Raw genomic sequence first — 22,532 nt, forward strand, 5'->3', positions numbered from 1 at the left:
TATGTTTATCATGCGCATGTCACGTGCTTCAAATCTCTTTGGAGCTTCACAGATTTGGTACGATTGGAAATAAACCGGCTTATACCGAGGGTTTTTGGGATTTTGGAATTAGTTTAGTGTCACATGCTTCTGATTCTTATTTTTCGCTAATAAGTCAAATCAAGGTTAATTTACATAAAATGTAATGGAGAAAAAAACTAATAATATAATCTATCAGGAGGATTTTTAAAAAATTCTCTCTTCGTAATTTAACCACGTGTTTAATTAAATATTAATATCATCTTCATTTATGTTAAATATAGTTGATGTCGTCTAAATCATATTAAACATAGTTTTTTTTTAATCTGTAATTTTCAAAAGTTTGTGTATTTAATGGGAGACAAAAATTAGTTTGTGTATTAAACGGAAATCCAAAATAGTTTGTGTATTTTATTAGCACATGAAAATCAGTTTGTGTAACTTTAAAGAATTTTATTTTCATATTTGATCACATGTATAGTTAAACACTAACGTCATCGTCACTTCCGTTAAACATAACTGACGTCGTTTAAAAGCGATGTGTAAAATCTGCGAATTTTAAAAGTTCGTGTATTAAATGGAGACCAAAATAGTTCGTATATTTTATTAGCAAATAGAAATTAGTCAGTGTATTTTTAGAGAATTTTCTTTTTTATTTTCCCAGACATTGATGAGACTTTGCTAAGAACGACGCCGTTCGGCAGTTTCACCGCGAGAGTATTCTCCCATGAACAAGCGTTGTCAAGAGTCTCAAGACAAGCCCTGGGCAACAAGCGTGGCTAGTCCTAAATGAGACTTTTGCTCGACGTCGTTTTAGCAACAAAAAACAAAAAGAATAGTTTTTTTTTTGAACAACTGGATGGTTTAAATATGTTTAAACAATTGAAAACAAAGGGATGGTTTAGCAACAAGAAACAAATGGATGGTTTAAATATGACATATATGAACACAAAAATATTCATATTTCTGTATGTTAACAATACCAGTTATTTTTGTATGCACTAAACTACAATCTAATAAAAAATTATATAATTTATTTAAGTAATTAATAATTCAATAATCGCCATTACATAATATTTATATAAACATTATACATTGAAAGTAACTACATTGTACAATAAATATAATAAAAACTAATCATGAAAACGTTCAAAATATATATTATCTAAAGATAAATAATTAACACCAGTTATAATTAAAAAAATTAAACTGGTTATAATATGAATCAAATTACTAGCAAGATAAATTACACAAAACAATTATAATTAATGTTAATTAAGCCCCATCAAATAAATACTACATCTCTCTTAACCATTAGCACTAAACAACATTCAATTAATCTAATTAATTTAAACTAAAATCTCCAATATAATGCCGCGTGGTCATGACATAATATTCTTTAATCAATTGACCCATGTAAAATATATGTTCAACCATATAATCGTAATGGAGAAGAAAACTAACAATATAATCTATGAGGGCTTTTAAAAAAAAATTCTTTATAGTTTAACCACGTGTTTAATTAATATTAATATCATCTTTACTTTTGTTAAACATAGTTGATGTCGTCTAAATCATATTAAACATAGTTTTTTTTAATCTGTAATTTTCAAAAGTTTGTGTATTTAATGGGAGACAAAAATTAGTTTGTGTATTAAACGGAGATCCAAAATAGTTTGTGTATTTATTAGCACATGAAAATCAGTTTGTGTAACTTTAAAGAATTTTCTTTTCACATTTTACCACGTGTATAGTTAAACACTAACGTCATCGTCACTTCCATTAAACATAAATAACGTCGTTTAAAAGCGATGTGTAAAATCTACGAATTTCAAAAATTTGAGTATTTATTAGGCAATATAAATTAATTCGTGTATTAAATGGAGATCCAAAATAGTTCGTATATTTTATTAGTAAATAGAAATTAGTCAGTGTATTTTTAGAGAATTTTCTTTTTTATTATCCCAGACATTGATGAGACTTTGCTAAGAACGATGTCGTTCGGCAGTTTCACCGCGAGAGTATTCTCCCATGAACAAGCGTTATCAAGAGTCTCAAGACAAGCCCTGGGCAACAAGCGTGGCTAGTCCTTTAATGAGACTTTTGCTCGACGTCGTTTTAGCAACAAAAAACAAACGAATATTTTTTTTTTGAACAATTGGATGGTTTAAATATGTTTAAACAATTGAAAACAAAGGGATGGTTTAGCAACAAGAAACAAATGGATGGTTTAAATATGACATATATGAACACAAAAATATATTCATATTTATGTATGTTAACAATACCAGTTATTTTTGTATGCACTAAACTACAATCTAATAAAACATTATATAATTTATTTAAGTAATTAATAATTCAATAATCGCCATTACATAATATTTATATAAACATTATACATTGAAAGTAACTACATTGTACAATAAATATAATAAAAACTAATCATGAAAACGTTCAAAATATATATTATCTAAAGATAAATAATTAACACTAGTTATAATTAAAAAAATTAAACTGGTTATAATATGAATCAAATTACTAGCAAGATAAATTACACAAAACAATTATAATTAATGTTAATTAAGCCCCATCAAATAAATACTACATCTCTCTTAACCATTAGCACTAAACAACATTCAATTAATCTAATTAATTTAAACTAAAATCTCCAATATAATGCCGCGTGGTCATGATATAATATTCTTTAATCAATTGACCCATGTAAAATATATGTTCACTCTAAAACTGACCCCGGTAAACATTTTAGCTGGTTCCGCCACTGGTCATGATATAATATTCTATATTCCATACACACACCCTATAATATATAGAAATAATATATTCCTTGAAAAGTACATATTTTAAAATGAAAGTAATCTAGAAGTACTCAAATTTAATATTTATTATTCATTGTATTAAGTCATTTGATACATTATACATCTATAAATAGAGGATCAAGCATAACAAAAATGAAAGAAAAGCCTCAAAAATTAGGCATAACCATTGACTCTACTTAGAAAAAAATGGTTCTTACAGATGCTGAGATTCTAGAGATTAAAAGTGAACTCGAACGTGTTAAAAAAACATCAGAACTAGATGAAGAGCATATGAAGGTAAGCTTTCATTTTAGTTCACCTTTAACTGTTGTTTTTTTACACACAAATGCTTATACAGTTTTTTTTTTTAAATTTAGGATCTAGAAGAAAAGATGACCGAATACTTAGAAAAGGAAAAGCTTGTGGGTAGTTTACTTAACGCTGTGCTAAAGATGACAAACAATTCTGTTGCAAAGAAACAGGCTTCCTCATCTCCATCAATGCCATCGGCCTCAGGTGACAAGGGAAAGCAGAAGTAGTAGTAGTTCTTTCAAAGCTTTTATGGAATAACTAATCTGAGATTTGTGTAATAAAAAAAAAAGATTTCATTGTCTTTCGGTTTCAGATATGTAGGATTCTCGTGATAAACCAATAAGTCTCTTTCGTTTGTTTTTTGGATCCTCCCTATACCTTTCTTCATCATTTTAATTTTAAAATAAATTCCGTTTTGGAAAATTAGCATACCACACTGATATTCATGTACGTGTACACGCCTCCAATTTTTTTTCTCACAAAGCTTATCTCTCTGAGTCTCACCATACTTCTTCGTCTCGTCTCTATGGCGCTATGAGAGGGCTCCATCTTCCCCCGCCATGTCCATCTTCCTCTTTTGTGTAAGTTTCTCTTGGTGATGCTCTATCCCTATTTGGTTCCAGGGGTGGATCTAGGGATGTTAATGTAAGGTAAAATAACCCAGTCCAATCCAACCCACAAATAACCCGACCCAGTTTATACTCAACCCGCGAAAACCCAGAAACATGAAGGTTAGAATCCAAACTCATAAAATAATCCAGTAGGGTATAGGTTTACACATGGGGATCCAAAATACTATTTTGTTTGTTCTAAAAATATCATGTACAATATTAATATCATTCATGTGAGCTTTAATATATAAACAAGATTTTACAGTTTTATAGGAAAACTTGTTTTAGCGGAACACATCGTTTACGGTTTGGCGGGAAAACTAGTTTTTTCAGGAAAAAAAAATCATTTTGCAGTTTTGACCAAAAAACTCATTTTGTGGTTTTAGCGGTAAACCTCGTTTTGGCAGAAAAACTCATTTTCGGTTTTTGGCGGAAAAATTTGTTTTGCGGTTTTTGGGGGAAAAATCATTTTTTGCGGAAAAAAATATTTTTGCGGGAAAAAATCATTTTGGCGGAAAAACTAAGTTATACCATGATTGACCCAATTAATTTTAGACGGGTAAAAATCCAACCCATTATTAATGGGTTTGGGTAAACCCATGGGTATTACCCATATTAACATTCCTAGTGGATCCATCACATTATATTGTATGTGGCATCTATAATAAAACATATTTTGATTAGGGGCATTTATTTAAATTATAGATAATTATTCTAGGAGTTATAATTGGAACTTTTAGCCATCTAATTGGAAGGCTTATTTGTTGTGGGTTTGGCTTGTAATTCATGTCATATGGGTCTCTGACTGTGGGGTGGAGGTGTGAGCTCTGCTCCCTGTAAATTCAACTCTCTTCGACCTCAATTCTTGCTATCTCATCTCCCCTGATTTTTATATTTGGTGTTGCTTATTGTCCTGAATTTGATTAGCACGTTTAGCAATTACATGTAGAGGAATTTATTCGTTTGTTGTGCTTCACGGTTCACTTTCCTTCGGGAGGATGTAGTAAGGTTTCAGAGTGGTGATGTTGTTCCTTTCATCTAGCCGGCTTAGAGGACAAGTTTAGTAATGCATTGTTTTTATGTCGAAGACCAGATTTTGGTTTCAGACAAGTGTCCCAACTCAGATTTAGTGTGCTTTCTCTGCTTCTTGAGAGGAATTGACATTTGTTCAGGCGACATGATGAATTAATTTCTTGCTCGCTTTATTTGTCGTTTGTCCAATTTGTCTCCAGTCTTTCCTTCTGTTCCAGTCCCCGCTCGATCTCTTATTCAGTACTTCAAGTTTGTATTGCCACTTTTTGGCATGCTAGCTAGTAGCCAGTAATAGGGGTGGGCGTTCGGGTACCCGTTCGGGTTCGGATCGGGTATTTCGGATTTTCGGGTATTTCGGTATAGAGGTGTAGAACCCGTTCGGGTATTTCTGTACTTCGGGTCGGGTTCGGGTATTTTTAGTTCGGTTTCGGTTATTTCGGATCGGGTTCGGATATTTAGATTTTGAAAAAAAAAATTAAAATTTTCATTTCTCAAATTTTTTGTATTTAAATATATAACTTTCACTTAACTATTTTTTGTATTTTTAATAGATTGAATGGTTATTAGATTTGGACATAACATTTTCAAACTAAAAAGACATTAATTTGGTTATTGTTTTTAAATTTTGGATGTAACTTTTTGTTAATTGTTGAAATAAAAAGTTTGACATGTATTTTAAGTGCATAGCAAATCATCTTCTACGTAATTGTATGTATATCATATGAATTTAAAGTATGTGTAGTATCAATATAAATATTTTATATAAAATGAAAGATGTAAATTAAAAATATAAGGTTAATTATACATATGTTCGGTTATCTTCGGATATCCATTCGGGTTCGGATATTACCCGTTCGGGTTCGGATATCCAATCTCTCCTAATTTAATACCCGTTCGGATATTTTGCTACTTCGGTTCGGATTTCGGTTCGGGTTTTTCGGATCGGGTTCGGGTGCCACTTCGGATTTCGGGTAAAGTGCCCACCCCTAGCCAGTAAGCTGAATGGCTAAAGTATCAATTGATTTTTTATACGTTTTTACATTTTTTTTTGCCATGGAACCAAGTTTATAAATGTTACATTTTGTTCATCGCACTCCATAAACATTAATTTTCATTTCTTGAAATACTATTTACATTTTTTTTTTGCAAAAAAGACTAATTAGTTTATATATTACATATATCTCATTCTTTTATATAAGGGATAAAACTTTATGAGTTTTAGATGAACTAAAGAATTTAATATGAATTTTGTTAAACCACTTAGAGCACTTTTAACGCTGAGGGTTTTTTTAAATTTTTTTTTTTTTTTTTTGAAAAAAAAAAATTATTAGCGAACCAATCGCGGATTGCCACCTGTCGGTGGGGCCCATGAACAGTGCAAAAACCCCTCCAAGATCGATCCTAGTTTGATATGTTTTGTGATCGGTTTTTGCAAAATTAACGGGCCCCACCATTAAAAAACCCTCTTAAGGTGCTCCGTTAATTATGCTCTTAAAGTCTCACCTAAAATCATAAAAGATTTTTAATTTTAACTAAAAAACTCCACGTAGCACTAGAAAACTTATAAAACTCATAACTTAAAATATTTTTAGTAACATTAAATTTTATAGTACTTTAAAATTCGATAATATAATTTTAAATAAAATTTTAAAATTCATGTTTGAAAGAATTTGTTATTTTTATACAAATGACTTTAAACTGTCAATGGAATACACACCAAAAAATATTTTAAGATAAAAGAGGTATCAACAAAAAAAACTAAATAATCTTAAATCTTAGAGTTAGTAATAGCAAAGAACACCAAAACGGTCTTGAGTCAGCACTCAAAACACATACAAACTTCAGCAAAACTAATTAAAAAACACCAAAACTGTTCGTAAACAGTATATGACTATAAACTACTGTAAGAGTTTTGACTTAATTTTACAAATTGCTCAATGTTCGATCCTTACTTAGAATTTTCAATGTATCATCTAAAAATTACTGGTCCGGGTGTTTCAGGAATCAGCACAACTTCTACCTCAGCCTTTGAGGGGCACAATTGGATGCTTAGCTCCAGCCACCCGGTACAACTTTTAAAACCGTAACTAATTTATCTTCGTGAGCGTAAACACACACACACTCTTTTTACATGATCAGAGATTCAGAGTTCGCTTATATGAGAACGTGAAGACAAAAGCCGATGACTCTGCATATATGTTGAAGCTTTTCTTCTGTACAAACTCCAAAATATGAATGAGATTCTTACTCATCTAGAGAAACTCACACGATCTCTGTTCCAGGTCGTAACGAACCATGACCCACAAGTTTTAGCAACAAGAAACAAAGGGATGGTTTAAACAATTGAAAGAAAATAAATCTACCGGTCAAATCTTTCAAGCGACGTAGACATTAGTGAGACTTTTGCCGAGAACGACGTCGTTCTCAAACTCCACGGCGAATCTTCTCTGGTGAACAAGCGTGGCTACTGGCTAGTCCCAGAGACGTTGTTACATCACAGTTAAGTACCACATTCCAATTAATGGGCCGAATTTATTAGGCCCAATAGACGCTTGACTTTTAAAACCCTATTTTAATTTTTTTTTTTTTTTTGGAACAACAACCCTAGTTTTAATTTAAAAGTTACAAAAACAATAAAACTGAGTTTCTCCTGCAAACTATAAATAACTTTTGATTAAACCCTAAACAAACTCGTGGCTGCTTGCTTTCTCTCTCTTTCCTCTCTGTGTCTCAACTCTACACAGCTATTCGCAAAGCCCTCCGAGGTAATGAGTCTCTCTCGCCCTCTCTCTTACCGTTAGCTCGTGTTCTGTCTATCTTTCTTTTCCCTCTATTTAATTGAGATCATAATGTTTAGACTAAGAAAATAAAAAAGCGTTTGAATTGAAAATTGTTTATTAGTGTCTTTAGCTCCCAAAGCTTTTTGTTGTTATCAATGTACATTGAGCTCACTTTAATGGTTTTTTTTTCTTAATCTTGTTTTTTGTATCAGGTGCTGACTTAAAAGCTTGTAATAATGCTTCTACTGTTTGAAACGCCTGGAGGTTTCGCTATTTTTAAAGTATTAGATGAAGGGAAGCTCTCTAATGTCGAGGTTATCATCTTCCCCTGCTGGAGATTATGTTTTCTTTTTATTAAATTTGGTAATTTTATTTTAAGTATGTTAATTTGATCCTTGTAGGATTTGGGCAATGTGTTCTCCTCGGCAGAGTCAGCTCGAAAGGTGAGGATACGTTCATTGGCTTGCATCTGTAGTTTAAGATTCTTACAGCGTTTCTCTGTTAAGTACAGATGGTGAAGCTTAAAGCTTTCGACAAGTTTGACAACACGTCCGAAGCACTTGAAGCAGTAGCCAAACTAGTGGAGGGAACCCCCAGCAAGGGTCTCCGCAAGTTTCTAAAAGCTAACTGCAAAGACGAAACCTTAGCCGTTGCTGATTCGAAGCTCGGAAACATCATCAAGGAGAAACTGGTGTGTAATGAGCTTCTTTTTTTTTTTCGTTTGTGCTTTGTTTGTTACTTGCTTCTCACGTTTCTGCTTCAACTCCTCTAGACAATAGACTGTGTCCACAACAACGCCGTTATGGAGCTCTTGCGTGGCGTTAGAAGCCAGCTCTCCGAACTTATCTCTGGATTGGGAGAGCAAGACTTGGCTCCGATGAGCTTGGGGTTGTCTCACAGTCTCGCTAGATATAAACTAAAGTTCAGTTCCGACAAGGTTTGTCTTTTAGTGTCTTGATATTTTCTCTGTCTTTCCCATGTCCTAATGCTTTAGTTTTTTTGCTCTTGTTAGGTTGATACAATGATAATCCAAGCTATTGGTTTACTTGATGATCTTGACAAAGAACTAAACACTTACGCTATGAGGGTTCGTGAATGGTACGGCTGGCATTTTCCAGAGCTCGCCAAGATCATAAGTGACAATATCTTGTACGCCAAGTCTGTGAAGCTAATGGGGAACCGGATCAATGCAGCTAAGCTAGACTTCTCTGAGGTGTCTTTTTTTAATATAATTAATATTAAGTATTTTTTTGTTCTATTCTTAATATATGTATATAAATTATTATAATAAAAAATTATAATTCACTTTGATTTTAGAGAAATTTCCTAGAATAACCATTTTTAAGTTTTTTGTCACAAAAATAGTCTTCAATGAAGAAAATGACCAAAATAAGTTTTATTTTGGGATATGGTTTCAAATTTTAAAATCAAAAACAAAATATTAAAATTTTCAAAAGAAAAATATTATTTTGGTCATTTTCTTTCTGAGGACTATTTTTATGACAAAAACTTAAAAAGATTATTCGATAGAATTGCACTTGATTTTATCTGCACAAAATCATAATTTTATTTAGTAGTAAAAAAAGATTTGTTGCTTTTTTTTACAGTAAATTAGTAAAATAATTTAATCACTTTCTAGAACCATTCTCTTTTGTTTCAAGATTTGAGTTCTTGAAACAAATTTTTTGTTTGTTTGTGGCCCTATATCTCAGATATTGGCTGATGAAGTTGAAGCTGAACTTAAAGAAGCTTCTGTGATCTCCATGGGAACTGAAGTCAGCGACCTTGATTTGATTCATATTCGTGAACTCTGCGACCAGGTTCTGTCTCTTGCTGAGTATAGAGCTCAGCTCTACGACTACTTGAAGAGCAGGATGAACACAATCGCGCCGAATCTGACCGCCCTCGTTGGTGAGCTCGTCGGTGCTCGTCTTATCTCTCACAGTGGGAGTTTACTGAACCTTTCGAAGCAGCCTGGGAGCACTGTTCAGATTCTTGGAGCTGAGAAGGCTTTGTTTAGAGCGCTTAAGACCAAACACAATACTCCAAAGTACGGTTTGATTTTCCACGCGTCTGTTGTTGGACAAGCTGGGGGGAAGAACAAGCCTAGGATCGCGCGGTCGCTGGCTGCTAAAGCTGCTCTTTCGATCCGTTTCGATGCGCTTGGTGATGCGGGAGATAACTCTATGGGAGTGGAGAACCGTTTGAAGCTTGAGGCAAGGTTGAGGAGTCTAGAAGGGAAAGATCTTGGACGTCTTGCTGGATCGGCTAAAGGCAAACCGAAGATTGAAGTTTATAATAAGGATAAGAAGATGGGGTCTGGAGGTTTGATTGCTCCTGCTAAGGTCTGCTTGATTGTCTCTTCAACCTTTAGTATTGTCTGCTTGATTGTCTCTTACTTGTACTGTTGTTTTGTCCAGACATACAACACTGCTGCAGACTCTCTTCTTGTATCAGCAGAGAATGGTGTTAAAGAGAAGAAAGATAAAAAGAAGAAGAAGAAGGCTGAAGCAGAAGAGGAAGAAGAAGCCAAAAGTGAGGAATCTTCAAAGAAGAAGAAGAAGAAGGCTAAAACAGAAGTAGAACCTGAAGTTGAAGAACCTGCAAAGAAGGAGAAGAAGAAGAAGAAGAAGAGAAAGCACGAGGAGGAAGAAACCGAAGAGCCTGCCAAGAAGAAAGAAAAGAAGGAGAAGAAGAAAAAGAAGAGTGAAGCCTGAAGAGAGGTTTTAAAGTTATTGAATTGCTTAACTTTTATTAACGTTTCAATGTTTTGTTATGCTTTTGATTTAGTTGGTTCCCACTTAGTTATCTAAAACTTTAACGTTTTGTAAGTTAGTGTGTGGTCTTGGTCATTTTCCCAGAACCTTGCATTACAAGTTAACGGATTTAACTGGATGGTCTAACCAGGTTTAACCATAAACTTTCATGATCTTTTTTGAAACACGTTTTTTATTGAAACAGGCTTGGAACATATTATATGGATGTATAAGAGTATGCCAAAATGATAATGAAAAATTAATGGTGGTTCCACACACGGAAAATATTAGCAAAGAATAACATTATTGATTGACACATTAGCGGTATTAAACTGACATTGTTTCAAAATAAAAAAAGGATTAAGTATTCCCTCCAGTAATAAGTTAGTGTATTCTAACTGAGATTTTGATTGATTTGTATTAAAATGACAAATGTTCAAAATGAATTTTAAAAATTCATTTAAAATCAAGTTTTATTGTATTTGATATTTTATAAAGTACTAAAAATTCACTGCTGTTGAAAATATTTTAAATTGGGGGATGGTTTTAAATACTTTATGAAATATCAAATTCAATAAGATATTTTCTTATGATATATCAAATTCAATAGAATAATCGAGCTGAAATACTTTGTTTAAATATCAGCTAAAATACTTTATGAAACATCATGTTTGATAAAATATCAAGTTCATGAGAATTGATTGAGTTTTTTAGTTAAAAAAAATAAAAATAAAATTTCATCGATTTATGTGAGATTAATCTAGAATAGTTTAATGAAAATCATATTAAATCTCCAATCATGCAAAATCATCATAATTTTGAATACCACCCCTGACAGATTTCTAATACTTCCAACAAAAATATGACAATAGTTCAACAATCATATATTCATATCTGATGATGAATATTCAAACAGTTATAAAAAGAGAAGACGAATCAAGGTAACAATAACAAATGTTCTTAGACTGATGACTATAATAGCGGCCAATCAATCATCGCCACGTAACCAGTTTTTGGCGAGTCCAAGCACACGAGTCGGTGGTCAGGACACCTATCCCCTATATATTATTTGAGAAGCATTGCAACATTTTTTTGTAGCCACGTGTCATCACTACAATGATTCTTAGAATCCTTAGAGAAATAGGTTGGTCCATCTAAATATATAATAAGTTTTTTATTAAACCACAATAAATATATTATTAATTACATTATTAATGTGCTTTATTATTTCCTTAAATAAGATTACGGAATTGCCTAATGTGGCTAAAGTATATATGACAATTAATGATTTTGAATAATAAAAATTTGAGAAAAATAAGTGTGTATTATAATTATATTTGTTTAATTTTAAGCTATTAAAATAAATTAAACAATCATAGTAACCATATAATAAAAATTAAAAAAATTATATATATATTATATTTTGAATTTTGAAAAACAAGTATAAATTACTAAAATTGTTAAAAGTTTCACATTCAAATTTTATGATCTATGATTTAAAACTTTTGTTATGACATGATACAAATAATTTAAAAATAATATAAGTTGAAAGTCTCATTTAATAAGTATCAAAAATAAAAGATATATAAATATATGTATTATTTTAAATTAAACTATATGCCATATAAAAATACATAAATATCTAAATTTGGAAATATACTTTGAACATTTTTTTGATAAAAAATTTGAAACAATATTGACAACTTAATTTTTTAAAATATTATAAATTACTTAAACCATTAATCCCACAGTGAAAATTTTGTTATCACTAATTTAGACTTTTGCTATAACAGATACAAATGATAAGAAACAATATGAGCAAAAAACATCATATAATAAATATTAATATTAAAATATACCATATATATGTTACTATCATTTAAATTTAATTATATATCATATCAAATAGAAATTTTTTTTTCGATTTATAAAATTTATTTATATGTTCGCACCAATTTAATTATATAAATAGTAGATAATGAATTTTTAATTATTTAATATATATTTATTATTTCATAATATGTTATAAACATATAAAATATAAAATAATTTTTATATATAATGTTCATCCCGCGCAAGGCGCGGGTCTTAACCTAGTATATATATATATACGCGTAGGGTTTCTATTTTCGTCTCACTCTCTCCCTCTTTCATTCACTTCTCGCATCGATCCATCATCTTTCTCTTCTCTTTTAGGTCAACAATGGCGAGAGGAGGAACAAAGAGAAAGATTGAGATCAAGAAACGTGAAACCAAAGAACAACGAGCGGTGGCTTACTCTAAACGCCGTAAAACGCTCTTCTCCAAATCCGCCGAGCTCTGCTGTTTATCAGGTGCAAACATCGCCGTCTTCGTGACCTCTCCGGGAGATAAACCCAACGTCGCCTCCTCCTTCTCAGGTCACGCCTCTGCCTCAGAGATTGTTGATTGTTACTTCAACGGCACGCTTCCTCCGAAGATTAGTGTTCCTGAATCCAAGTCAGGGTTTTGGTGGACGGATCCTGATCTTTACAGTTCTTGCGATGATCTCTCGCAGTTGGATGTGATCGAGGATCTTATTAAGAGGACTAAGAAGGATTTGATGGATTGCCTTGAGAAGCAAGAAAAGTCTAGGGTTTGTTGCTTTGATTCCCATCAAAACCCTAACTCCTCCTCACAAGCCGTCACTATGTATCAGAACACTAGCAAACCTCTCGACGGATCTTCACAAGTAATCTATGGTGGTGAGTCTTCTTCAGGTCAATCTCGTTACTTGGTGAACAAGGATGTTGGTAACTGCTTATGGGAGACAAAGAAAGAGAATAACCTAATTATGAGTGTACCCCAAGAAAGAGAACAAACACAGTCGATTATCAACGTGGATGGTGGTGATGAGGGTCAGAGCTTTTGGGATGAACTCTATAACGAAGATATGTTTGGTCTTAATAACGGTGAAGACGATGTCATGATCGACATTGGAGAATTTCTCAACGAAATAGAGAGTGGGGAAAGTTAGAACTATTTTAAAACTCTTGTTATAATCCTTAATTAGGTACTATTTTTATGAATATGTAACGACGATGTTGAAACTATTTTCATTTTGGGAAAGCTAATTTTTCTCTCAGAGTTTGTCTCTTAATTTGATTGTTTGTTCAAACAGGATTCTTGTAGATTAATCAAAATATTCGTTATATCTGGATACTGTTTGTTTATAGCTTTTTTTTAAATTTCACTGAGTTATGGAGTAGTAATATTTTAACATACAACTAAAGCAATTTGATAACATATATCTTCGGCTTGTTTCTAGAAGCAAAAAAAAACCCATAAAATTTTAAGTTCTTTCTACCAATATATATTTTTCTGCAGACTAACAGAAACACGTAAAGGACATGGGAGTAGAAGAAGAAAGAGCTGCTAGAGAAATGCCTGTTCTAGAGGCTAATGATAAGACTCAATCTAACATTGATGTAAGAGAGCATCGATGTAATAGGTTCCGTAGTCTAAAGAAGACGAAGGGGAAGTCGTCGGTCTGGCCAATGTTTTGTAAGAGAAGAAACCATTATAGTTTGAAGTTAAAGAGAGGCAGAACGAGAAGGGAGTTGTGCAGATATGTTTTTTTTTTTAGCAACCGGAGTTGTACAGATATGTAAATTACTCAAGAAAGAGAATTTTTGCGAGGGAGGAGGAAACAAAAAGCAGCTCTTTAGGCACCATAGATGATGATCAGATACGTCAGGATATGTGTGTTTCCTTGAGCTTATGATGCATAAACAAGGTTTTACTTGCTATCGAAAATGTGATGCTTGCATCTTTAGAACATGCCTTTCTGTTGTTGTACAAAATTTCAGAGACTTTGACACATCCATGACTGATGAAGAAAAGTCCAATGTCAAAAACTCTGAGTGTTATGCGTAGTGTTTACCTGTCAAGATTTTATCTATGTCTTCACTCTTTCAAGATTCAATTTTCTCTTTTGCTTGTATAACAATCCAACAAATACCAAATTAAAAAAAAAAGAAGATATATCTATATATGTGTACGCAATGAGAGTTATCTGCTATCTATCTAAAAGTGAGCAATCTTTTCCGAAATTTAACGTAGTAAACATTTGAAGAGTTCCTTTTGTCGTTTTCAGCTTATGGCCTCTTTTGTTTTGGTATAATCTTGGGTGATTGGGTAAGCACCCAAAACTAGAATCAAATTCAAGTCCAATATCAGCTGGTTTAAACCGGTCGACTAGTTCTAGAGGTTTTTTTTATGTCTTATCACCTGATTCCTGGGGAAAAAAATATATTTAGTGCTACAAAATAGATGGAACCACACTTCCAACGAATGTCAAAAGATAGCCAAATCGTCTGTGTCTGGGCCGAAACCCGAATATAGACTGGCCGAATACCAACAACTTTGTTGCCAGTAACATCGAGAAAGTTTGTATCAACTGAGGGGTCAAAGGCTCAACATCTTTCTGGATGGACTAAGTGACACACCATCAACCCGACTACATACATTGTTTCATGACTGTGTGTAGAAGGATTCATGACCTTTTGTTTTTCCTCGACAATTCATAAATTATTTTACATTATCTGTAAAAGTATATTAACTACAGAAAAGAGTATCTTGTCGTGAATAGGAAAAATCAAGACAATGATGATAGTATATTTGGATGTGTAGATGATACATTTGTACATGATCTTTAAATCCAAAAGAACTGCAATACTTATATTATGTGAATCTGGCCCTAGTTTATTTGACCTCACATGTATTTTCCTGATAAAAATTTCAGATATTCGACCTTCCGATATCCGAAAAGCCAGTTCATGTGTGTGATAACCGTGCTTGATAATGAAAACATTTTGTTTGTGAGAGAACATTATCGCTATACACTTATCTAAACTACGTGATTTATTCTCATCGGCTGTATGTATAAGATGCTAATATTATCCTTAATTTTTTTTTTGTGCGTGATGCCGTGATGGTATATCTTTCTTGCTTGGCACTAATTTGCACGTTAAATATTTGACAACTGTATATATTTGGAATCATAGCCAAACTATTAACGAAACACCGATAATTTTCACAAAGATTTTTCTGTATACAATTTCTACAACGTGGACGACAGACTTTGGAGCTTTGTATGATTAGATTAAGACAGTTGTATGTTATCCTCACGTAGATTGAATCTTGGTTTGGTTATATTACTTTTCTTTGACAGTCTATAATGATCTCAATAATTGGTATCACTGATCCGTCTATTATTTTTTTTCTTTGGTTAAATGATCCATCTTAAAAAAGGCCAAAGAGACGAGAAGATCTGTAACCTCTCTTATGATAAAGAGATTCATGTTTCTATAACTTGTGTGTTTGTATTTGAACATATACGATTGATAAAACAATAAATGGTAGAACTACGATAAGTCCATTCTATGGTTAGGTTATGACAGCCAGGAGCAAATCTGGAATTATATATTTTACTAGGAGCATTATTATTATTATAATAAAAAAGAACACAAGAAATAACTGAATTTGTGTTATTAAGGATGCACAAACTGACTTTTACCATGTGATATAACAGAGTTTTCATGTTTTCTTTCAAAAAATTATATTAATATTGTTACGGGTGCACATGCCCCAATAGTTTGTAAACTGACTTGTTTGATCAAAAAAAGTTTGTATACTGAATTCGTCCTGATGACAGCTATGAGTTAATTAATCTAATGATTTAATAAATTTCAAATAAGTAAATTAACAATTTAACGAACACTCGTATGTTTATTGGCTACTTTCGCCCTGAGATTCAGATCCCAAGGTGTATTCTGTCTTTAGATTCGTACGTATATCCCTCTTCATATATGTTGAAAATTGGGTTGCATGAGTCAAGACGTCCGATATACAATATTCATGTTGTTAATGTGGACCCAATTACAAGCTTAAACGTTGAGTACCTTGAGAAGTTATATTCAAAGATAATACTCTCTGTTTCTAAAAAATTCATATTCTAGTTTTTTCACACATTTTAATAAAACACATTAAACTTACATATTTTTTTGTGTTTATTTTTTCCTATAATTTTAAGCCAATAAAAAAATCAATTAATGCAATTAAGTTTTTTGAAGTTTACAATTAGTTAATAAAACATGTATTGAAAATGTAAAAAATAGTTTTTTTGAAATAAAAATTTTCTCTAGAATATGTATCTTTAAGGGTATATAATATATTGTTTTTGGTCTAATATATAATATATTGTTAAATAAACTTAAATGTGAAACATTCACATCAAATATATATATTCATGGGATTCTTCTTAACACTTAAAATCAAAATCGAGTTTAGCTGTATTAGTCGGCAGTCGGCATTTAGGTTTTGTGTTACAATTTTCGTATGATTGTTAAATGCAAGCTCAACTAACATTACATAACTCAAATTAATCGATGCGTAACAAACCGTTGTTAGTGCATATTTGGTAAAGGTAACATCCGGTATCAGTTGATACCGTCAAATACGTTTTCTAACACTAGCTTATGTATTACAATTATTACAGTTAATAATATTATTTGTTTTTTAAATAATTGGTCTAACAGTTTCTATTTGCAACACACAAAAACATTTTACAAAAAATCCATGTTTTATAGTTTTACTAACACTATGTTAAAAAATTATATAAGCTTTTTCAATAATATGCATAATTGTTTCTAGGATTCAAATCTTTCTTTTTGATTTTAAAATTCTAAAGGCTTTTTAAGACATTACTGAATACTTTAATCAAACTACTAGACTATAAAAAATTATACTAAAATGATGAAACAAAGTTGTAAAAGATAAAAAAAAACTAATTAATTTTGTAAAAAGTTTCATTCCATATTCTTGTGAACATATATTTTATTTTTCTGATTTCTAAACATGCACATCTTAATTATAGCAAAATAATATTTTCAGAAAATATGTATAATTAATTTATCACCATTCAGTATTTCCATCATATAATGTTAGAACTGAAATTAAGAAAACATAAAAAAAATAGAAGATTTAATATTTGAGAATGTGAGTAGTAGACTTTATTTGATAAAAATATACATATCACACAAATTAATCTATGCATGCTAATTATTAGATAAATAATAGGTCGCTGTTAGTAATTAAGCTATCATCACCTACGATAAGTTCCACAAAAAGAACCCACACACACCTTTATAGCGGTTCATATCAGAGAGAGTAATATAACATCGACGGTTAGGATTCAACCATGTGTGCCAGCAGAGAATAATACTCTCTCTCTCTATCTCCTCTGTGTTTAGCAATAAGAATCTTCTTCCTCCCTCTCTCTCTCTCCCTCACTAGTCTCTCTTCCTCTCCAAACAGGACCATCCACGTCTCCTCTCTATTTCCAGAAAACAATAAAAATCAAATTCGTTTAAAACTCAAAGCCGCGTAATCTCTCTCTTTTGTTGAGACGACGATTCCATCTCATCCTCGTCTTCAAATCGCGTCTTCTTTAAGAATCTTCAGGGCTTTAGCTTCGGAGCTTCGAAATTCGATCTCCGTTATTGATTATTGTTTCCTTCCCGTGATCTTGGACTCAGAAGAAGACGTTCAGATCACGCGTAAGAGGTAAGAGCATTTCAGATCCACCATCTTTTTTTTTTTTGGGGTTGATTGGTTGGTGAGAAACACAATCTGGGTTTCAACCTAATTTATGTTTTGGTTGATGGGTTCTTACCAAAAATGGAAATTTTTGAGAATTTTGGTTTATGTCTTTTTTCTTAAACTGAAAATTTTGGTTTATGTTGTTGCATCATTTATAGATTTGTGCTCTTTTTGCGTAAAAGATTCACTTTTTGAACACCCTTTGCGTTTTTAATTAAGTTTTATGTATTAAAAAAAACGAGTTAGTCAACAAATTTAATTTTATTACAGCTTCCATGGTTTCTGCTTTGTCCTAAGAGCATCTCCAATAAGCTCTGTTTCTCCCAAGCTTGTCTTTTTTTTTTTGTTACTGCTATTTTTTTTTGGGTGCTGGTTATAGATTGAATACTTTTCTATACAGAGGAAGATATGATTCTAGAGTAATTACAAAGGGATTGTTAAGACAGTAATATTTTTTTTGTTAAGACAGTAATTGATTTGCATAATTACATGATTGTTTTCCTTACACTAACACCCTTGATACCGTTATTACAGGGGTTTTGTTTCATATGGACAGCACGGAAAGATACTAGATTTCCGGTTTGCTGATCCATGTCTGGATAAACTTTTTGTGTGCATTAGTATTCTGGGAGTGCATAAGGAAACTCGTGGAGCTATAAAAGATGACAATGATGGCATCGTTTTTGGATTCTTTAGTCTCTAAAATGCCTTCGTTATCGACCTCTGATCACGCCTCTGTGGTTTCACTCAATCTCTTTGTTGCACTTCTCTGTGCTTGTATTGTCCTTGGCCATCTTCTGGAGGAGAATCGATGGATGAACGAATCCATCACCGCCTTAATGATTGTAAGTGTCCACTCACTTGTCTTTGTGTATATGATTGATTAATGATTTAAACTTCAAGTAGCTGATTAATCAACTTGAATGACTATTTGTTTGCAGGGGCTGGCCACTGGTGTTGTCATCTTGTTGATTAGTAATGGAAAAAGCTCACGTCTTCTGGTCTTCAGTGAAGATCTTTTCTTCATTTATCTTTTGCCACCCATTATATTCAATGCAGGGTCAGTTTTTTTTTTCTTTCTTTTTTTTTGCATCCATTTGAATAATTAAGTGCTATAGAGGATGATTTTACGAACGATCTGATATGCTTAGTAGGACGAGTTTTTACCCCAAAAAAGTTACATAAAAAGATATAAAACAAAACTTTACAGATTTGATTAGAAAGTCTTGAGTTCTGCTTCTATAAATACTTGTCACACATCAACTTTTTTGTAGTGCTTGTTGTGGTTGTTGAAAAGAAAAGAGGACATCATGTGTTTGGTCAATTAGTTAGATTTATTCACGTGCAACTTGGTGGTCCTGCTTTGTCCTTGTCATGGCTTTACTCTTTTCAGCTTCATTTTTCTTTCCAGATCTTTCTCAGATACACAGTTTAATTGTTTTTTGTTGCCTGTTTCAGGTTTCAAGTAAAAAAGAAGCAGTTTTTCCGCAATTTTGTGACTATTATGCTCTTTGGTGCTATTGGAACTGTTATCTCTTGCACTGTCATAACTCTAGGTACTCTACTTCCCATTAAAAGCTGTTTATGGAGAGCATCAATCTGTTAGGTTGCCAGATGATTTTGTATATTCTACTGATAATCTGGTGGTGGTTAAAACAGGTGTAACGCAGTTCTTTAAGAAACTGGACATTGGGACCTTTGACTTGGGTGATTATCTTGGTAATAACGCCTCTGAACCAATGGCTTTTTTTTATCGGTTTTTTCACCTCAGGCTACTTTAATTATTTTTGGTGTTTTTGATTCTCAGCAATTGGTGCCATATTCGCTGCAACAGATTCAGTGTGCACACTGCAGGTAATGTGTTTTATTGGGATTAATGATATAGGACTTACAAGCACCATAAACAAAAGTGGACTAATAGTTCTTGTTCCTCTTGTGTGTTGTGTTATAGGTGCTGAATCAAGATGAGACACCTTTGCTTTACAGTCTTGTATTCGGAGAAGGTGTTGTGAATGATGCCACATCAGTTGTCGTCTTCAACGCGATTCAGAGCTTTGACCTCACCCACCTTAACCATGAAGCTGCTTTTCAGCTTCTTGGAAACTTCATGTATTTGTTTCTCCTTAGCACCTTGCTTGGTGTTGCTGTAAGTCCATTTTATTCTTCCCTACCATTCTTTCTTAATTTGCATGCTCTTGTGTTCACACCATCTACAATTTTGCAGACTGGTCTGATAAGTGCATATGTCATCAAAAAGCTATACTTTGGAAGGTAAGTGTTTGACTCTGTTTCTTTATGTTTTTTTTCTTCATTTTTGGTCTAATTTAGATATCCCCTCATGTCTCAGACACTCAACTGACCGAGAGGTTGCCCTCATGATGCTTATGGCGTATCTTTCTTATATGCTCGCTGAGGTTAGATCTTATATACAAAGTTTATTGATGTTATATTCTTAGACTAAGTTTATTGATATTATATATTGTTTGTGTTGCAGCTTTTCGACTTGAGTGGTATCCTCACTGTGTTTTTCTGTGGGATTGTGATGTCCCATTACACCTGGCACAACGTCACCGAGAGCTCAAGAATCACTACCAAGTATGAAAACTCCACTCAGTTCAAAACACTTTGTAGCGTACCTCTCAATGCTTATTTGATTGCATTTTACATGACTCAGGCATACCTTTGCTACTTTGTCGTTTCTTGCGGAGACATTTATTTTCTTGTATGTCGGAATGGATGCATTGGACATTGACAAGTGGAGATCGGTGAGTGACAGCCCGGGAACATCAGTAGCAGTGAGCTCAATCTTAATAGGTCTGCTCATGCTTGGAAGAGCAGCATTCGTCTTCCCATTATCTTTCCTGTCAAACTTAGCCAAGAAGAACGAAAGCGAAAAGATCAACTTCAAGATGCAAGTATGAATCATTCCTACTTGGTTCTTAATGAGTTTACTAACTCCTCTGGATCTCAACTGATCCTTGTTTTTCCCCTACTCCTCCAGGTTGTGATTTGGTGGTCTGGTCTCATGAGAGGCGCTGTATCAATGGCTCTTGCATACAACAAGGTATAAAGAGAGTTGTCTTTATCTACTCTCTATCAACCTTTCAATTAACACTCGCTTCCAATGTTCAATAAATTGCTTAGTGGGGGTTACGCGTCTTATAGAAGATTATTGTTTAGAAGGAAGCCTAGACCAATTTTTTGAACGTCTAAGCCGATTTTTTTGTTTAAAAAATTGTTTCGTTTAGACCCGATTTGATGATTAGATCGATTTTTAGAACACTGCTTGCTTCTGTTGCAGTTTACAAGTGCTGGGCACACGGATTTGCGTGGGAATGCAATCATGATCACAAGTACTATAACCGTCTGTCTTTTCAGCACTGTGGTAAGATATCTATCTATGTGATGTTCATTGAGCTACTTAACATAGTCCATTTGATTTGGGGTGTTCGGTTAAATAGATTCTCTTGAACTGGTGTTTTCAGGTGTTTGGTATGTTGACGAAACCACTCATAAGATTCCTATTGCCGCACCAGAAAGCCACCACGAGCTTTTTATCTGATGGCAACACACCAAAGTCCATCCAGATCCCTTTGCTGGACCAAGACTCGTTCATTGAGTTTACGGGGAACCACAATGTGCCTAGGCCTGACAGTATACGTGGCTTCTTGACACGGCCCACTAGAACAGTGCATTATTACTGGAGAAAGTTTGATGACTCCTTCATGAGACCTGTCTTTGGAGGACGTGGCTTTGTCCCTTTCGTCCCTGGCTCTCCTACTGAGAGAGACCCTCCTGATCTCAGTAGAGCTTGAGAGAGAGACATGTGGATGAACAACAACAACAAAAAAAGCTTTTTTTTTGGTAGAAAAAGGTGATTGAAGTTATGCATTTTTGTATGATTTTTTTGTTTGTATTATTGTTTGTGAGGACAGAATGTTGTCCCTACGTTTTTGAGAACGTAAAGCAAAAAACTTTGAAAGGGTTCTGGTTGGTGTATATTATTCATTATCTGTTTGGTTGTAACTTTGTAAGTTGGAACAATCTGTTGTTTTGTTTTAATACATGAATCACTTGTCTTTGTTCTTGTCTTTTCTCAAAAGTGTGGCATGTTTGTATGTCTTTGCCCTAGTGTCTTATTTTTGTGACAATCTTTTGGACTAGTACCACAAAAGCTTTATTGTAGATCATCAGTTTGAGGAACAGAGAGACTCACAAGAGTTATAAAAGACAAAGAAGCATGATGCTACATGTTAACTCGAGTGTTCAGACATATACATATCTATTTTCATGACAACACTAAAACACTAAGAAAGTAAACCAAAGCCTTAAAAAACGTCAATACCTTGACTCCTACGCGACCTTGCCCAACTTATATTTACAGTTTCAGAAGATCATGAAGGTGTTTGTTACACCTATTCTCAATCAGCATCCTTCATCTATGAGTAGTATACATTCTCCAAGATCAGATCTTCTCCCTGCAGCAAAGCCATTCACCTGCAAGCATTTTTTTTCCTAATAGTTTTTGTATCCTCAGAGGTTAGGACTAGGCTTTTTTCCGTTAAATTTGATTCGATTCGTTATTTG

The 22,532-nt window shown here is 33.1% G+C and overlaps 3 protein-coding genes and 1 long non-coding RNA gene across 4 annotated transcripts; all 4 read left to right on the plus strand.

Annotated features, from left to right (window-relative positions):
- The first annotated feature begins 1,635 nt into the window (after positions 1–1,635).
- LOC125580769 lies at positions 1,636–3,569 on the plus strand. The gene is made up of 2 exons (XR_007318531.1): positions 1,636–3,131; positions 3,212–3,569. It is a non-coding gene; the product is annotated as an uncharacterized LOC125580769 (long non-coding RNA).
- A 4,210-nt stretch (positions 3,570–7,779) lies between these two features.
- On the plus strand, positions 7,780–11,365 carry LOC106364857 (probable nucleolar protein 5-1). The gene is made up of 7 exons (XM_048745871.1): positions 7,780–7,883; positions 7,971–8,012; positions 8,081–8,260; positions 8,342–8,506; positions 8,582–8,782; positions 9,282–9,914; positions 9,990–11,365. Exons 1-7 carry the CDS (start codon positions 7,806–7,808, stop codon positions 10,284–10,286), a joined length of 1,596 nt encoding a protein of 531 aa, XP_048601828.1. The 5' UTR covers positions 7,780–7,805; the 3' UTR covers positions 10,287–11,365.
- On the plus strand, positions 11,226–14,108 carry LOC106363444. The gene is made up of 2 exons (XM_048753505.1): positions 11,226–11,266; positions 12,444–14,108. Exons 1-2 carry the CDS (start codon positions 11,226–11,228, stop codon positions 13,318–13,320), a joined length of 918 nt encoding a protein of 305 aa, XP_048609462.1. The 3' UTR covers positions 13,321–14,108.
- A 3,420-nt stretch (positions 14,109–17,528) lies between these two features.
- LOC106367780 (sodium/hydrogen exchanger 1) lies at positions 17,529–22,030 on the plus strand. Its single transcript, XM_013807628.3, has 14 exons — positions 17,529–17,909; positions 18,480–18,790; positions 18,887–19,005; positions 19,404–19,501; positions 19,605–19,664; positions 19,753–19,799; positions 19,897–20,091; positions 20,170–20,216; positions 20,293–20,359; positions 20,440–20,540; positions 20,620–20,860; positions 20,947–21,009; positions 21,247–21,330; positions 21,431–22,030. The coding sequence occupies exons 2-14, from the start codon at positions 18,608–18,610 to the stop codon at positions 21,758–21,760; spliced, it is 1,635 nt and encodes a 544-aa protein (XP_013663082.2). The 5' UTR covers positions 17,529–17,909; positions 18,480–18,607; the 3' UTR covers positions 21,761–22,030.
- The last annotated feature ends 502 nt before the right edge of the window (positions 22,031–22,532 follow it).

The sequence above is a fragment of the Brassica napus genome, chromosome A2, assembly GCF_020379485.1.
Source record: "Brassica napus cultivar Da-Ae chromosome A2, Da-Ae, whole genome shotgun sequence".
Taxonomy (NCBI): Eukaryota; Viridiplantae; Streptophyta; class Magnoliopsida; order Brassicales; family Brassicaceae; genus Brassica; species Brassica napus.

Bases quoted from the DNA above. Each gene is read 5' to 3' on its own strand.
- LOC106364857 (XM_048745871.1), top strand. From the start codon at position 7,806: ATGCTTCTACTGTTTGAAACGCCTGGAGGTTTCGCTATTTTTAAAGTA. The intron at 8,013-8,080 runs GTGAGGATACGT...TGTTAAGTACAG, and splicing joins CGGCAGAGTCAGCTCGAAAG to ATGGTGAAGCTTAAAGCTTT. The intron at 9,915-9,989 runs GTCTGCTTGATT...TGTTTTGTCCAG, and splicing joins GTTTGATTGCTCCTGCTAAG to ACATACAACACTGCTGCAGA.
- LOC106363444 (XM_048753505.1), top strand. From the start codon at position 11,226: ATGAATATTCAAACAGTTATAAAAAGAGAAGACGAATCAAG. The intron at 11,267-12,443 runs GTAACAATAACA...ATATACGCGTAG, and splicing joins AAAAGAGAAGACGAATCAAG to GGTTTCTATTTTCGTCTCAC.
- LOC106367780 (XM_013807628.3), top strand. From the start codon at position 18,608: ATGACAATGATGGCATCGTTTTTGGATTCTTTAGTCTCTAAAATGCCT. The intron at 18,791-18,886 runs GTAAGTGTCCAC...ATTTGTTTGCAG, and splicing joins CCATCACCGCCTTAATGATT to GGGCTGGCCACTGGTGTTGT. The intron at 19,502-19,604 runs GTACTCTACTTC...TGGTTAAAACAG, and splicing joins TTGCACTGTCATAACTCTAG to GTGTAACGCAGTTCTTTAAG.